The sequence below is a fragment of the Gossypium hirsutum genome, chromosome D04 (assembly GCF_007990345.1).
Source record: "Gossypium hirsutum isolate 1008001.06 chromosome D04, Gossypium_hirsutum_v2.1, whole genome shotgun sequence".
NCBI lineage: Eukaryota > Viridiplantae > Streptophyta > Magnoliopsida > Malvales > Malvaceae > Gossypium > Gossypium hirsutum.
The window spans coordinates 54969551-54987857 of record NC_053440.1 but is presented as its reverse complement, the minus strand read 5'-3'; the positions used below and the strand labels follow the sequence as shown (position 1 = coordinate 54987857).

The 18307-nt window shown below is 32.1% G+C and overlaps 3 protein-coding genes across 3 annotated transcripts; all 3 read left to right on the top strand.

Moving 5' to 3' along the window:
- The first annotated feature begins 8234 nt into the window (after positions 1 to 8234).
- LOC121216139 (probable CCR4-associated factor 1 homolog 11) lies at positions 8235 to 8774 on the top strand. The gene has a single exon (XM_041091450.1). The coding sequence runs from the start codon at positions 8235 to 8237 to the stop codon at positions 8772 to 8774; it is 540 nt and encodes a 179-aa protein (XP_040947384.1).
- A 6477-nt stretch (positions 8775 to 15251) lies between these two features.
- LOC107898017 (probable CCR4-associated factor 1 homolog 11) lies at positions 15252 to 16049 on the top strand. The gene has a single exon (XM_016823578.2). The coding sequence runs from the start codon at positions 15264 to 15266 to the stop codon at positions 16047 to 16049; it is 786 nt and encodes a 261-aa protein (XP_016679067.1). The 5' UTR covers positions 15252 to 15263.
- A 568-nt stretch (positions 16050 to 16617) lies between these two features.
- LOC107898591 (dirigent protein 4) lies at positions 16618 to 17478 on the top strand. The gene has a single exon (XM_016824093.2). It carries the CDS (start codon positions 16755 to 16757, stop codon positions 17304 to 17306), a length of 552 nt encoding a protein of 183 aa, XP_016679582.1. The 5' UTR covers positions 16618 to 16754; the 3' UTR covers positions 17307 to 17478.
- Positions 17479 to 18307: the final 829 nt, after the last annotated feature.

The window sequence follows — 18307 nt, the reverse complement described above, 5'->3', positions numbered from 1 at the left end:
CTAACGTATGGCTGAAGCACTGTCGGTTCTGTTAACCAAGCTCTTAGGAAAGCTATTCACAACATGCTGGCTCTCAATAAAGTACAGGGGATAATCTCTCGAGAGACAATACCTTCGATTGTTAGGGGATCGTTGACTACTTGATAGGCAACATTTCGAATACTTCTCCTAAAGAGACTGCTTCCATCAACATTTTTTTTCAATTAAATATTAGTATATTAGATTGTATCATACTCATGTCATGATATGGGAGAATATATATATATTTATTAAATTGTGTAACAAATATATTTATTAAAAATTATTATTGTTTGATTTTCAAATATTTCACAATAAACTTGACACCTATAGATGTTGAGGTACAATAATCATATCATAATAATTACCTTCATTCAAAAGGCAAGAAGGAAACTTGGCGGCGTTAACATACACACCAAACTCAACAATCATGGGTATCAAGATATTCTTAAAAAGAACATATTTTGAAAATAACATATTTAAAGTCTGAAAACTGAATATATTCTTTTTTATTGTGAATCAATGTATCCTCCATATATATATGTTTTATGATTCATAAAATACTCGTTCTTTTAGAGTTTGTAATTGTTCTTCTCAACAATTTCCTACTCAAATTCTCTCCTTAAAAATATAATGTCTTACCATTCACTCTACACTTATTGATTGAATAATATATATTCATCATTCATTTATATTATATGTTGTCTTTATTTATATATTTATGAATAAATTTTTTTATTTAAAAAAGTTAGATTTGGGGAAGGTTTGCTATAAAATTTAAACTAAATTTCAAGGTTTGCTATAAACTTATTACTCCCAAAGTAAGCCATATGTTCCACCTCCACAAAAAGAACCAATCTCCGCTTCTTTTACACGGCACAATGAGCGGCGGAAACTCTAGTGCAGTCGTTGTAGCCCGTGCCAACATGATGACTGCCTTCAATGACATCCCGATACCCAGTCACCGTCGGTCCCAACTTAACATCGAAGGTTGTTAGGAATGCTCGGGGCCTCTGGGTGTCGACCGACCAAGATGTTTTAACACTGGTACTCTACATGGACTTCGGGGGTTCACGAAAGGGGAGCTCAATGGCTACTCTATGAATATATTCTCGAGGAATCCAACTGCCGAAACGGGTGCGTGAGCTTGCGGTGATTGGAGGGAGAGGGAAATTCAAGATGGAAAAGGGTACATACAAACTAAGACTTACTTTATAAATTTGGATGCGGTAAATATATTATCATATGAGTAATACAAATTTATTATTTTAACGTATTACTCACGAAACTAAGACAGAAACCTAATCAGCCATGTAGTCACAAGAATTACCACAAACAACTTCATTATCAATAAGTTGGTTTATTTTAATTCCGCATTTATTAATAATTTTTATAAATTATTTATGTGATCATTTTTACTAGTATCAAAATTTGCAAGGTTTGATTTTGATTTAGCTGTAGAAAACATAAACATACATGTTCGAGATTTCATTATAGTGATAAAAAAAGTCATAGATTATTTTGCGAAACTTATGTTTACTCCATAGTTGGCATGCCTTGCTCCACCATCTACTCCGATCTATCATGGATGTAGAATTTTAAAAATCACTACCAGTTCATGAATGTTGGATGCATCCATCTTCACTCCGCTTCAATCTAATTTTTTATACTTATCTTTAATATTTTCAAGCTTTTTTGAGGTAAATAATTATTTAAACATAATTCTTAAAAACATATTTGAACATAAAAATATGGGTTTTTCTATAATACATTAGTACATTTTTACTCTTTTAATAATTGTAAATACAATGATAAATTTGTAATTTCATATAATGGAGCGGGGTGAGACAAGTTATTACCATAACCGCTCCATACTCACTATTAAAAAAAATCCACCTTATCCCAGATTCATTTTCAAAAAGAAAAAAATTACTCCACTCGAAACGGATTGATTCGAAAATTTATAAAATGTTTGAGTTTTACTATCCTATTTCGGTTCCATATTGTCATTGATTTTATGTCAAATTGTGACAATAAATCTGTGTATGGTAGGTATTAATTAGTGCATGTATATTGTGCAACCTTTTGTGAAATCGACTTTTATTTTCAAAAAACGAAAATAGAGTCGTCATCAATCCTTTTTAATTAGGTGTGATTGGATCACCTCAAAACTTTATCATTTTAATAAAATGTTAGATTTATTAAAATTATTTTCAGTCTTACAAAATCCAGGAAATAGGTTCGGGAGTCAGTTACATATGAGGAAGGATTAGCACCCTTATAACGCCCAAAATTGGTACCTAATTGATTACTTGATATCTTAGTGTCGAGAACTGAAAATTTGAAGAGAATTTAAAACACGATCCCTCTTTGTATAATATCATTTGATTAAGATATTACTTAACTAAATTAAATTCAATGGAAAAGGCCTTATTTTGAGTTAATCGAGAAAAAGGACCATGCCCCGTGAGTTAGGAGACGATGCCTCTAATTCTCAAAAATCAGAATAATCGCCATTTGATTGTTACCTGAATCTTGCTTCTCGTTATTTTAAATAGGATATTTGATTACTTCGGTTTTAGGAAGATGTCATACTCCGTAAGTTAAGAGCACAACTGCTCGAATTCCAAAAATAATGAACATTGCCTCGGTTTTAAGTGTTTTCTATATGTTAAATAAAACGAAGGTAACTTTTTAAAACGATATACATTTAATTTATTTAGGCATAGTGTAAAAATGAATAAATCTATTTTAACATGATGGCATGATAATTAATGAAAATAAAGCAAAATAATATTAGAATAATAAAAAAATAAATGAATAAAGAGAAAAACGAATAAAAGGTAAAATAGAAGTGCCATGCTAATGAGCAATAATAATACAAATATAATGAAAGTAAAAACTTCAATTTGTGGTAACAATATCATGTCATGATTACTATCATAATATTAATGTGAATAATGAAATAATAATAATAATGAGGGCAAAAAATGCACAATAAAAAGGAAATATGAATAACATAAATTTTAAGTATTAAAAAAGGTAAAGAAATAATACATAAATAAATAAAAACAGTTCATAAAAGGGTGAAATTAAATAAATAAAGGATTGAATTGGAATTTAAATGAAATTAAAAGCATAAATCATAATAAAATAAATAAATAAATTAATAAGGCAGAATAAAGGACCAAAATAGAACGCGCGAAAAGGAGTAGTGATCAAATGGGAAATTATTCCCAAACCCATTAAACGCACCGTTTCCAAGAGGGACCAAAATAAAAAATCTAAAATTAAATGGTATAAATTTAAAAAAAAGAAAGAAAAAAAACTGAAATAGGACTATATTGAAAAGTGTTTAAAAAGAGGAAGGACTAGGGTCGCAATTAGACCCTTTTCGTGAAAACACGCGGATCTTAGGGGATCCGGATTGGGTCGGCAAGTCTAGCTTGAAACGACGCCGTTTTGGCGTCTGAAAGTTAAGCCTTTTTTGTATTCTATTTGATTGCTTGTTTGAATCTTACAATAGTTTGGCTTTTACAGCCATTACAGTATTTCATTTTTTCTTTTCTTTTTGTTTCTGTTCTGCTTTCCATTTCTATGCTTTTCTTTCTTCTTTGAAGGTACTCATGGCGGTCAACGACGATGGGAGTCGCACCCTTGCCATTTCGGTGAAACGATGGCAAGGGAGGCAATCCTCAGGCGATGCATCTATTGACGTGGTTAGGAGCAACGTCACGTAGGGGTCTAGGATTTTTTTTTCTAAAAAAGAGTTTAGGTCGTGGGTTGGGCTTTGATTTTTAGTGTTGACACAATTTTTTTGATTGAAAAACGGGGTCGACTTGGATTTTAAAAAAAAGAATGAAAACGGGAGTCGCCACCAATCCTTTTTTGACGAGGTGTGATCGGGTCACCTCAAAAAGTGATTGTTTTTAATAAATGATTTAATTTTATTGAAACAACGATTTTGGTCTACGAAATTCAGAAAAATGAATTCGGGAGTCGGTTACGCACGAGGAAGGATTAGCACCCTCGATACGCCCAAAATTGGTACCTAGTTGATTAATTAGTGTCTTAGTGTCGAAAATTGAAAATTTGAAGAGTTTTAAAAATACGATCCTTAAAAGAAACTCTGATAACATGAATTGAAATATAAGATTCTCTTGTTCCGAAGGAATATCACATCCAGCACGTTAGGACACGATACTCTAAACCATCGAAACCAAGATCACCTTATAGTTTAATGAAACCATACTTTGAAGCTTTAAGAGGATATTTGGCTATTTAGTCAAACGAGAAATCGAAACCCAGCACGTTAGGGTACGTTATCTCGATTTTCCAAACGCGAAATATTGCCTTATTTAGAAAAATTTTCCTTTTGGTGTTTAGTGTCAATGCTTGACAAAACAATAACGAATGCGACAAAGTGAGCAAAATAAAGTGAGTAACAACAATACAATAGGCAAAATGGAATGACGAGGCGATTACATAAACAAAGCATACAAATAAATAGAACTAACATTTTAGAAAAAGCACAAGGGTATATGAATAAATAAACAAACACCAAATAACAATGATGACAATAAATACAATTATGTAAAAATGTGTATGCATGTATGATTTAAAGCCATAAAATAAGAAATGCATGTAAATTACAGAATATGAGAACATAGATAAATGTATACATATATAAAAAAAATCGGTGAGTATTATAAAAATAACAACGATGTTAAAATGATAGTGATGAGTTTAAAATAGATAATGCAAAACAAGAGATTTAAGGTTAATAATGTACACAAAAAAATGGTATATATATATATAAGATAAAACAAATAATGTATATAAAGTAATACGAAGGAAAAGAAAAATCTTTGAAACGAAAAACAAATAAAACATTTTTAAATAAATAAGTTGCGTTTAAAAGATATGTAAAACAAGTGTAAATAATAAAACAATTTTAACTAAATAATACATAAAATGGGTTCAAAATGAAGATAAAAATGACAATTTAAAAGGAAACAATAGAAAGCAGTTTATAATATTTAACATATATAATACATCTTAAACATAAAATAAAACAAACAATAATAAAAGCAAATCGATATACATATAAAAAAATTTGAAATGTCAGTAAACTTAAAATAATATATATATGTAAATAAAATTATCTAATATAAATGATACGAGAAAGAAAGAATAATAATAATAAAACCGCTTAGATGAAATGACATAAAAATCTACACAATTTAAAAAAGAAAATAAGATGAAATCAAAATGAACAAGGAGACTAATAATAATAAACAAAATAATTTGAAAGAAAAGTAAATATATATATATTTATGAAATAAAGAACTAAGGATGAAAATGGAAACGGAACAGAATCTGGGGATTGAAACTGTAAATAAATATAACAGGTGGCTAAGGGCTGAAATAAAAGGCATTGAGGATATGGGGGATCGATTGCGAATATTCCCGTCCCGTATGCGCATCGTTTTGCGCGGGACCAGGTTGAAAAGGGCGCAAAATTCGATGGCCAAAATTAAAGGAAACAAAAGGTTTCATTGAGGGTGCCGCAGAATTTGGGGGGACTAAAGGCACAAATTACCCATTAGGGCAATAGTGCACAGGTCTTTCTTCCATTAACGACGCCCTATGGAATATTATAAATAGAAAACAAAAAATAAATAAATAAATAGAACCCTAAAAAAGAAATTAGCCCCCACTTCTTTCTCTCTTCTTTCAGACAATCTAAGAATCCCAAAAAAATGAAGGGGGTTCCCTTTTCTGTTCCAAGGTTCCAAGACTACGAACCCCGTCGCCGACTTCGCCGCACCACCACTATCGCCGGTGGCCGACGACAAGCGACCACAGAGGTAAGTTTCTCGTATTTCTCTTTTCTTACATTTTTCATTTTTGAATGCACAAGAAGAGAAAAAAAGGTGAAATAAAATATGCTGAAATTATAATGCAAAAAAAAAACAAAAAGGAAAAATCCCCTAAAAATCGTTCTGCTTTTGGTATGTCTTGTTCACAAAACAATCGTCTGATTGAGATTGATTCTTAAGAAATAAAAAAAAAGCGTGAATAAGTAAATAAATGGAGATCTTGAGAAATAAAAAAGAATGAATAAGTAAATAAATGGATAGCAAGCAGTTTGAAGATTAAAATCAACCTTTCAATATTTCTTTGTTTCCTTTTGATTTTCTAGTGTTCGTAAAAGAGAGGAAGCCCCCTTACAATCGTCTGATTTTCGGCTTTTATAGCCGATTTACAGCCTTTTAGTTTCTATTTTTTTGTCACTTTGATATTTGGCTTCTTGCAGGTGGCCATGGCCGACAGTGGTGGCAGAAGTGTGTGAGTGGAGGTGTGGGCTGGAGGCGTGGCAGACGAGGAGGTGGAGCGGCACACATGCGGCGCTCATGGGTAGTTGGGGCTAGGGTTTGCTGTTGCTGAAAGTTTGTTATGGGCTATTAGGTTTGGGCTTGAATTTGGGTTTGGGCATTTTTGGGTTAATTTTTGTTGTAATGGACTGGAAGTGTTTTATTAGTCTGGTTTGTTTGGGTTGGTTTGCTGGTATGGGCCCGGGCAAAATGGGCTCGTACATTTAGAATTTTTTTTTGTATTTGGGCTATTATTTTTTTTGTAAATGAACTTTTTATTATTTTTATTTATTTGTTTGACTTTTGTTGGACCGGATGAAATTGGTCCCTTACATATATCCCACTAAATAATATTCTTGTCAACGGGTCTATCTTTAAGAAGAGTGACGACATGTGGGTTTTGTAAATAGGGAGTGCTGCTGCATGTGCTTTTCACGTGGTAATGTAGACATTATTTGTGTTTTTGTGCTTCCATATTATTTTTCGAGAGTAAATGGTAAGTTTTTATTTAAGTAGTTCTCTTTGAATGTAATGTGTGCTTGTGTGGTGTTGGTATATTCATGTCGTATGTGTGAAGACTAACTCTTATTGTACAACATTATAGGCTCGGATTTAGTTTACTTCAAACAGTTCGAGTTTAAATTTTATGATTGAAAATTTTATTTTTATGATCAATGTCTAAAGGGTGATGATTCAGCCTTCGACACCATAGAGATTCCGACGTCTCCTCTTGGGTTTCACGTCTGTTGTGGCCTCTCCTGAAGGCTTGTGTCTGATCAGGCCAGCTGCAGCAAACAAGCACCAATACAAAATCATCCAACATGAACCTATCAACTCCTCAAAGAGAACTCCAAAAAGTCCTATAAAGCAACATAAAGAAGACAATGGATCACTTTTGGCCAAGTCATTGAGAGTCACAAATACAAGATTAATACTGTGTTATACGAAAACTGCTAAAATAGGGGAAATTATTGTATGTAATTGGGATACCACGTCATCTATATCTTTTTTTAATAGTTTAATGTCGTATCAATATATTTATCCTGAAATGAAAATCTTGAAATTTAAGATGAAATTGCTGACATGACATTAAACTATTGAAAAATAATAATATCACTGTTTCATACAATAATTTCCGTTAAAACAGACACGAAAAAACACCACTCTTTCCTTGATTATCTTACACACAATTTGTCTTCAATGGCTTTATTTAAATATTACACAGCCCTTTTGTTTTTAATATAATTTTGTAGCCCCGGGGGAGAGGGTGTCAGGCCCGACCTCTTTTAAAATGAAAATTTTTTTATTTAGGTTCTTTAAATTTTTTAAAATTTTAAATAAATAATGATAAAATTATACTTTAGTCTTCTTAAAAATGATAAAAATTTAATTTAATTTTTTAAAAGTCGATAAAACCTATTCAAATGCTTGGATTTGCTGTTTGTTTCTCTTTAATGGAAAGGGTTTATGAGCCATCGTTGAAGGGCCAAACGGTCAAGACCCACTCTCCATTATCTTTTATTTCTTTAAAGGATACAAATAAGATTAGAGTCCACCTGTAAAATTTAGTAAAATAATAATATTAAAAAATAAATTTTAAATTAGAAAATTATAAATAACGTAGTTCCCTCCTTGTATTAATACACAATATATCTTAGTCCGAACGCATAACTTAATTAGGATTATGAAAATTATATTTTATAAATATATATTAGCTAGAATTGAATTAGGATTAGGAAAATTATATTTATATATATTCTAGTTAGAACTGAATTAAGATCACGAAAATTATATATAGAGTTCAATAGTTTCAGTTTAAAGTATAAGTCCAGAAAAAAAATGTCGATTTTTGTCGACAAACCAGTGATTGTTAGGGAAGTATTTGCTGACAATTTGGAATACGAGTTTATGTTAATTCAAAGTGCACTCAACAATTATCCTTTTGTTTCTATGGATACCGAATTTCCTGGTACGATTTTCAAACCAGACAAAAATATCGTTCAACTAGGAAATCCTAAAATCAATTATAGGTTCATGAAAGTTAATGTCGATGCTTTGAAGATCATTCAACTCAGTTTAACACTCTCTGATTCTGAAGGTAATTTGCCAGATTTCGAAACTCCTTTTTGTTATATATGGGAGTTTAATTTTAGAGATTTTGATATTGAAAAAGATCGGTACGATAAAGAGTCTATTGAGTTACTTAAACGACAAGGTATAGATTTGACGAGGAATAAGGAAAAAGGTATTTATTCGAGAGATTTCGGCATGATGTTTCTTATTTCCGGGTTGGGTTTCGGTGAATTGACTTGGGTAACTTTTCACAGCGCTTATGATTTTTTTGTTGAAGATTTTGACTCAACATCCATTGCCGCCTGATCTCAAGTCTTTCATGCGACATATGACTTATTACTTCGGTTGTAGGATTTTTGACATTAAGTACAATTTCAAGATCTTTAACTTACATGGTGGGCTAGAAAAGGTGGCAAAAACTTTAAATGTGGCTCGTGTTGCTGGATTAAGCCATCAAGCAGGATCTGATAGCCTTCTCATCCTCCATTGTTTTATGCGGATTAAAAATATGAAAGCTTTTAAGCAATGTAATCAAAATTTACCGGCCTTAGCATTGTACGGATTGGTTTGAGTTAGAAGTATAATTTGTTAGCTATTCTTATTTCTCATATATTGTAATTATATTATTTTCAAATTTGATAGATTTGTCAAATACTAAAATTTACATTATTTTTATATAAAATACATTAATATAATCATTTTTTTGGCCACCAATAATATTATAATTGTATATTTTTGTACATAGCACAAATACATTAGTATTACTGAATCTTAATTAAATCTTGGGAAGGGGCCTATAGATGGCTGCTTACGTTTTGCTATAACAATGTCATTACAATGCCTTCAATTAAGTGAGACCTTGGGCAGAGATTGCTTTCTCTTTCCGCCAATTGAGGATGCCTTTAATTACTCTCCGATTTCCCTTCTTTCGGCGAGGCAAGGCCGAGAGAGGAGGTGTTGAAGGAAAAGGGGAAAGACTGGAAGGAGATTGATGAAAAGCTTGAAGCTATGAAGATTAAAGGGACAGTAGCTGTTACAGAGAAAGAGAGATGAGCAAAGGCAAGCTTCGGTAATGGCCATGACAAGAGCTTGAGGAAGAGTGACCCTGTTGAAGCTACAGCTGATGCTGATCATCAACCCAAAGGTCTCTTCAATTAACTGGATTTTCATTGCTTGGTTAATTTTAGAATATTGCTTTATTTGTTGTTTTTCTCATGTTGATTCATTATAAAGTGTTTATATATATTTGTCAAGTTCAGGGATTAACTTGGACAAAAAGAAAGTTCAAGCCCCCGATGTGATACAGTTAGTTCAGGCCCCATAGTGATTTAACTCGAGCAATAACCATGCATCTTTTTCATCTCTCCTGCAGCCTGCTCTTACTGTTTGACCTACATGACCAAGTCCAAAGTATGGAGAATGCGGTTTGCGAAAGAGTCCGAGAACTTCTTGTGTCAAAAGTCCCTTGTATATGGAAGAGTTTGAGAACTTGGTAGTTATTTTACTTTATATTCACGAAGCATTAGAAAGTAACTAAACGTTGCTTGGTTTCAACCCCGTGAAATACCATGCCTGTTAGATCCCTCTGTTGAGTTCTGCTTGAGTTGTCAATTGTGTGTCTCAGCAAAATGACATTGCTAATTATGATCTTGTTTCCCTTATGACATCCAGTGCCGAGAAATCGGAGAATGGCCATGTTGCAGAGAATTGAAGATAGACACTGACAAATGCCAAGCATAGGTCCATAGAAAGGGAGAAGAAGAGCTTCATTTGAACTTTTTTGGATGTCTTCCAGATGTTGAGTTTTAGATGAGACTTTTTTTTTAATGTTTTGTTGTGATTGTTATTACTGTCAAATGCAGTATTACTTGGCATTGGATTTTGTTAAACATGGTCTTGTTTGTAGCAGTGTTCTAGTTTTTTTTTTTTTTTCCATAGTTGCTCATGTTATTAGAGTTCTATTATTAAAGTTTTGTTTTCGTTCGTGTATTTGTGACCAAGAATTGAGTTATTATTGTTTTCATTTGATCCTTTCTCCAAAAACAGACACCAAAAACTCCACTCTTTCCTTAATTATCTTACACATAATTTGTTTTTGATGACTTTATTTTAATATAATTCTGTACACCTATCATGTATATATATATATATTGTCTATATAAACCCAATGCTTGAATTTGCTGTCTGATTCTCTTTTCAATTTCATAATCTCTAAGACCTCTTTGATGGATAGGGTTTATGAACCATCATTGAATGGTCAATCCCCACTCTCCTTACAAGCCATTATCTTGGCTTGATTTAAGAGTTTTCTATGTCAATATAGACGAGTTTGAGAACTATGATTCAACTTCAATTCTCAAATACCTCACTCTCAACCATGTCCCATTAATTCCTAATGCATTTCTTGAAGTAAACGGTGATACATGGACCCTTCTTCGAAGGGATCGGGTTGATAAAAGGATCCAAGAAGCCATTTTTGTGAGCACAGATAATATAAGGCTTTTTAATAAGGATACTCTTATACTATATGGGGTTATAGACTTCAATAATTGTACTAAAGATCCAATTGGAAGTGACCGAACTTGGAACATGAATTGTGAAAATGCTATGTGTTAGAGTTGTGTGACTTAAATTCTAAGAGATTGTTTGCAAGTCAAGTTAAACAAAATATATTTTCTTTCTAGAAGATTTAGTATTTATTAGTATAATATATTTAGCATTTATTAGTATAGTTTATTTGAGCTACTAATTTAGCCTTATAAATAGGTTCTTTTACAATATTAGAAAATACACCCATTAGAGATTAGAACTCATAACACATTTAGAGAATTTTGTGTTTACGTTTTGAGGGTTCTTTGTTTTCGGGGTTTAGTTTTTATTTCCATCTTTTATACTCTTTATCCGTGATTTTTTTATCCTCTTTGGAGGAGTTTTACCGCGTTAAATTTGTGTGTTCGATTTCTCAATTTATTCCGCTATGTTTTTACTTGTTGCTTAATCGGGGCGATCCTAACATGATGAACAAACTATCAATTGAGGTCCATGTCGTAAGGTCTTTCATGGGGAGTGCAATTTTATTAACTAGAATTTTACGGATGAAACGAAAAAATGCAATTCAATGCCGATGGTGGATTCGATAGCAGAGTATAAGGCAAATGAAGGTCATAAAAGGGTTACTTCTTTGCAGAAAATTGATACTATTTTAATCCCATTTTGTCACTCGGAGTTTAAATAATTGACTATTTTCGTATTAGACACATGCTCGTATCTAATAAACATAGTTTGCAAATACTGGTTCAATGTTATTTTTTAGAGTTTAAATAATCTAAATTTAGAATTTAGAATTTATTTTTTAGATTTCAAAACTTAAGTCCAACTGTTAACACTGTTAGAATTATTTTGTTAAATTCAGATCCATTATAATGTTATTTTTTTAGTTACATTATTGCCAAATGTGTGTTTCTTTTATTTCAAAAAAAAATTATCAGTTCAAATATTAGAATAGAAAATTTCCAAATCATAATTAAAGCATTATTAACATATTCAATATGTAACGTAGTTTCGCTTAATTTAAAATAACATTATTCAAAACAATAACTAATTAACCCTTGTTGACACCATTTTTTGGATAAAAACGGGATCGAATTGGGTTTTAAAAAATAAAAACGAAAATGGGAGTCGCCACCGATCCTTTTTGATGAGGTGTGATCGGATCACCTCGAAAAATGGTTGTTTTTAATAAACAATTTGATTTTATTAAAACAATAGGTTTGGTCAACGAAATTTAGAAAAATGGGTTCGGGAGTCGGTTACGCACGAGGAAGGATTAGCACCCTCGATACGCCCAAAATTGGTACCTAGTTGATTACTTAATGTCTTAGTGTCGAAAAACTAAAAACTTTAAAGAAATTTAAAATATGATCCTTAAAAAAAACTCGAATGGCATGGATTAAAATTCAAGAGGATATTTGGCAATTTGGTTAAACGATAAATCGAAACCCAACACCTTAGGGCACGTTTCTCGAATTTCCAAACGCAAAACATTGCCTTATTTTGAAAAATTTTTTTAAAAGGAAAATCCTCATATCGAGAAAACGACATGTCATATCCAATGCATTAGGACACAACGTATCGAATTCCCGATACGAGAATACATGCCAAAAAATTTACTTATTTAAAAAGACATTTAATTATCTCGGGTTTAGAAAAGGGATCATGCCCAGTAAGTTAGGACACGATCTTTTCTTAATTCCCGAGATCATTTAAAACTTGAGTTTAAAAAATTTTCACGTATTTAGATTTATTGTGAAAATCGAAACCCAGTAAGTTAGGGTACGACCTTCACAAATCTAAACACGAGATTTTGCTTATTCAAATAAAATCATAATTTATACATCAAATAAAATTAATCTTAACACAAAATAAAACACGGTGTCAAAATGCGAACAAAAATGAATACGATGATGTAGCATAAATAATATGAGTAATAGCAATGAAAATAAATTAGATAAGAGGGTAAACAAATAACATACAAAATAGCAATACACATAGGGAAATAAAATTGAAGCATTCATTCAAAATAATAATGAAAATATGAATAAAGAAATAGACAAAGAAAATGTATAACTATAAAAATATAAAAGATATATGTGTGTATTCATGAAAATAAAAGATATGTATATGTATATATAAAAAAAATTATGTAATATAAAAAAAATGCGTTTATACATATGCATGTACGTAAATTTAGATATGTATATGTATATAGATACGTGTAAAGAAATAAAGTAGTAATATACATATAGACGTGCATGTGTATAAAATAAATTGTAAAACATACATTGCATATATTCATATATAAGAACATGTATATGCATGGTTACAAGAAACATAAAAATGTATATACATATATATATAATTGCATAAATTCAAACATATATTTACGTTTATAAAAAAAATAAAAAAATAAAACAAGAGGAAATAAATAATATATGTATAGGTATGTACATAAACTACAAATATAAATTAACATGGTAATAGATAATAAAAAGAGTTAGACTAAATTGAATAAATAAAAAAACTTGAGGCTGAATCGCAAATAAAATCAAAGGGGAGGGGTTATATTGAGCACGCGAATAACTTAGAGGGGCTGGAAGGGAAATTGTCCCTTCTCCTCTAAAACGCGCAACTTCATTGAGGACCAAATCGAGAGAAAAATGAAATTTTGTGGCCAAATTGAAAAATAGAAACAAAATAGGACCCGATCGTAAATAGCCTCAAAAGCGGAAGGACCAGGAGCGCAAATAACCCCTTTTATCTAGAAACACGCGGATCCTAGGCGGTTCGGGTTGGGTCGGTTTGATCCATGTCAAAACGACGTCGTTTTGAGGCTTTCTGAACTCCTCCAAAATGGCGCCGTTTTAATATCCTATATAAATCCATTTTTCTTAAAATTTCATTTTCTCCCTTTTCCTTAAAAAAAACCAAAATTCTCTCAAACCCTCTCCCCATTTTCCAAACGCCGGCCAGAGATCTGGCCAGGAGAGCCGCCGCCGCGCTGGCCACCGTGTTCAAAAGAAGGTTTTTTTTTGCCCCTTTTTTTTATATGTTATACGTTATATATATAGTTTAAAAAAATAAAAGAAGCCAAAATCAAATACAAATAGCTTCGAAAAAAATAAAGAGAAAAGAAATAAAAAACAGAAAAGGAAAATAGATATACCGAAAAAGGGTTTTGAATCTACTTTTTTTATTTCTTTTAAAACGTGAAAGAGAGAGCTTTTACAGATGCAAAGATCGGTTTTTTACAACCGATTCCCCCCTTTTGGTAATGCTCGAATGGCTTTTAAATAGTCATTTTACAATTTTTCTATTACTTGCTTGTTGTTGCTGCTTTCTTCTCTTGTTGGCAGGTGGGCAGTTGGGCGATGGCAGAGAGTTGGTGGCGTGCGGCGAGGTGGAGCAGGTGAGTTGGTGGTGGCAGAGCAGGTGGACGAAGGCCCTAGGGTTAGGCAAATTGGTGTTGGGCCTGTTGGTTGTTTTGATTTGGGTTAAAATTTTGTAAATGGGCCATTTTTGTTTTGTTGGTATGGGCCGGGCGAAATTGGGCTTGTACAACCCTAATATTAATTTAAGTAATAATTAAGATTATTAGAATTCTACTTCGATAAAGCTAGTGCAACTTTTTGTTTACGTCAAACTCTTTTTAACTAATAATTGTGATTTAACTTATAATTATAATTATTGCAATTTTTTTCCTACATTTTATGTTTAAAATTTTATTCTGATAGAACTTTGTTTTAAAATTAACACAATTATTTTAATTAATAATTGTGAATTAAATTATAATTATTTTTAAATGTGTAACTAAATATTAAATTATATATTTTTAAAATATATAATTGTGACACCTTTTATATTATTATTAATAATAAAACATAAACTTAAAAATGTAAACACTAAACCTTAAACCTAAATCTCACCCATCAAAACATAAAACTTGCCGTAACTTTCAAGGGCAAATTAGTAAAATCCACAAGTTTTTCTTTTTCCTTTCCTAAAACGAATTTAGTAAAAAAAATTAAATTAAGAAATTATATATAACAGAGTACCCTCCTTATATTAATACACTATCTTAGAACTTAATTAGGATTACGAAAATTATATTAGTTAGAATTGAATTAGGATTATGAAAATTATATTTATATATATATCTTAGTTAGAACTGACTTAAGATCACGAAAAGTATATCTAGAGTTCAATAGTTTCAGTTTAAAGTATAAGTCCAGAAAAAAAATGTCGATTTTTGTCGACAAACCAGTGATTGTTAGGGAAGTATTTGCTGATAATTTGGAATACGAGTTTATGTTAATTCAAAGTGCACTCCACAACTATTCGTTTGTTTCTATGGATACCGAATTTCCTGGTACAATTTTTAAACCGGACAAAAGATTTGTTCAATTAGGAAATCCCGAAGTCAATTACAGGTTCATGAAAGTTAATGTCGATGCTTTGAAGATCATTCAACTCAGTTTAACACTCTCTGATTCTGAAGGTAATTTGCCAGATTTCGGAACTCCTTTTTGTTATATATGGGAGTTTAATTTTAAAGATTTTGATATTGAAAAAGATCATTACGATAAAGAGTCTATTGAGTTGCTTAAACGACAAGGTATAGATTTTACAAGGAATAAGGAAAAAGGCATCTGTTCAAGAGATTTTGGCATGATGGTTCTGATTTCCGGGTTGAGTTTCGGTGAATTGACTTTGGTAACTTTTCACAGCGCTTATGATTTTGGGTTTTTTTTGAAGATTTTGACTCAAAATCTATTACCGCCTGATCTCAAGTCTTTCATGCGACATTTGACTTATTACTTTGGTTGTATGATTTTTGACATCAAGTACAGTTTCAAGATCTTTAACTTGCACGGTGGACTAGAAAAGGTGGCAAAAACTTTAAATGTGGCTCGTGTTGCTGGATTAAGCCACCAAGCAGGATCTGATAGTCTTCTCATCCTCCGTTTATGCAGATTAAGAATGCGAAAGCTTTTAAGCAATGTAACCAAAAGTTATCAGCCTTAGCATTGTACGGACTAGTTTGAGTTAGAAATATAATTTGTTAATTATTCTTGTTTCTCATACATTGAAGTTATGTTATTTTCAAAATTAATAGATTTATGAATTTATTCTAAATTTTACTTATCTACTTTATATTAATTTTATATAAAATACATTAGTACTATCGTTTATTTTGGCCACCAATAAGATTATAATTTTATATTTGTACATAGCACAAATACATTAGTATTATTGAATTTTAATTAACCCTAGGGAAGGCCCATAGATGGTTGCTTACGTTTTGCGATAACAATGTCATTACGATGCCTTCCATTAAGTGAGAGCTCGGGCAGAGATTGCCTTCTCTATAATTAAATTGCATAATCATCCATTTATTCTTTAATATTTATATCTTTTATTAATTTATCCTTTTTTTATACTTAAATTTAGCCCTAAATTTTTTATAAATAATTTAATTTAACTATTAAAATTTTAGAAAGAATTTACTTACTTTTTTATAAGATAAAATACACATAAATTTTCATATTAATTGTGACTCTAACATAATTAAAAGATTAATATTTTAGGTAGTACTTCGTTAAACAAAATATTTAACTTCCTTTTAAAGTTTAATGAAAAATATTAATTAAAAAAAAGGATAAATTGAACCTATCGATTAGCTGCCATAATACAATAATCACAGTAGTGAAATCCCATTGACCATTACCAATGGAGAAAAATATGATATTAGCCTGGATTTTGATTCTCAGCTCCGCCATGGCAGTAGCTCGTTGCCAAGATTTTTACTCCCATGCCGGACCATATGTTCCGCCTCCACAAAAAGTAACCTATCTCCACTTCTTTTTACACGACACTATGAGCGGCAACAACCCTAGTGCAATCCCCATAGTCAGTCCAAACATCACCACCTCGACGGGGTTCGGCGGCGTGATAGCTTTCGATGATCCACTCACCGTTGGCCCCGACATAACATCAGAGGTCATAGGGAACGCTCAAGGCCTCTGGGTGTCGACAGGCAAAGACGTTTTGACTCTGATGGCGTACCTGGACATCGGGTTTACGAAAGGTGAATTCAACGGCAGCTCTATCAGTGTTTTGTCGAGGAATCCAATTACCGAATCGGAGCGTGAGCTTGCGGTGGTCGGAGGGAAAGGGAAGTTCAGGATGGCGAAAGGGTATGCACAACTCAAGACTTATTCCGTAAATTTCAAGACTGGCGACGCCATTGTTGAGTATAATGTGACTGTAATTCATTATTAAGATGATTATCTTGCTAGTTTTTTTTTCTTCTTCTATGGATTAGGAGTGATTGTTTATTCCACCAATAATGTTGGCCCCCTGTTGCTTTCGTTAGGTTTGAAACGTGTCAGACTTAAGGGACTTAATTGTTATAATATTTAAAAGTTAACCCATTTTTAGAAGTTATTTTGCAGCCTGATTTCAGCTGATCTAACTTTCCTGCCTGTGCTGTGTGTTCTCGAGAGGCATATAATGCAATTTGGGTAGTCGGATATATGACACTAAAGGAAGCCAATACAGGTGAGAAAAGGGAGCTTCAAACCAAGAGGTTTACGCCATTTTGTAACAGCAAAAACACATCTGTTCATCCATAAATATAGAATACATTGGTTATATCTGACCTTAAAGATGACCTAAGAATTTGGTATGGTTACGGATGTTTAACTTTGCAGTACCTAAATTCATCATTTGAGGTCTCAAAATATCAACTACAAACTAGACTTACAAAAACCCAAAAGCATTCAAGAAAATTCCAAGTTAGACGTAGGCTATAGACTGTTTTTGACTAAATTAGGATTGAAGGGAGAACAATAACCTTCTACTCTGAAATGGGACATTTTTGCCCGGCCCATCAAAAAATAAACCAAGAAATAAAATAAAAATTAATAATAATAACAAGCCCAAATAAATAAATAAAAACTAAAGGCTCAGTGTATGGCGGAGCTCTCGCCGGTGACAGGTGGCCGGTATGACGGTGATCGCCAGAGCTATGACCGGCCTGAGATAGCTTTGAGAAAAAAAACGAAGGTTTCCGTTTTTTTTAAATGAAGGCTGAAATGATATTTTTTGAAAATTTTTTACTTAAATAGGAGTTGTAAAACGGCATCGTTTTGAATTTTAATTTCCGATGCTAAAACGGCGCCGTTTTGATACAACTCAATCCGACCGACCCTACCCGGCCTAAGGTCCGCGTGTTTTCGCGACCAATGGAATATTTTCGATACTGATCATTCCGCCTTGGG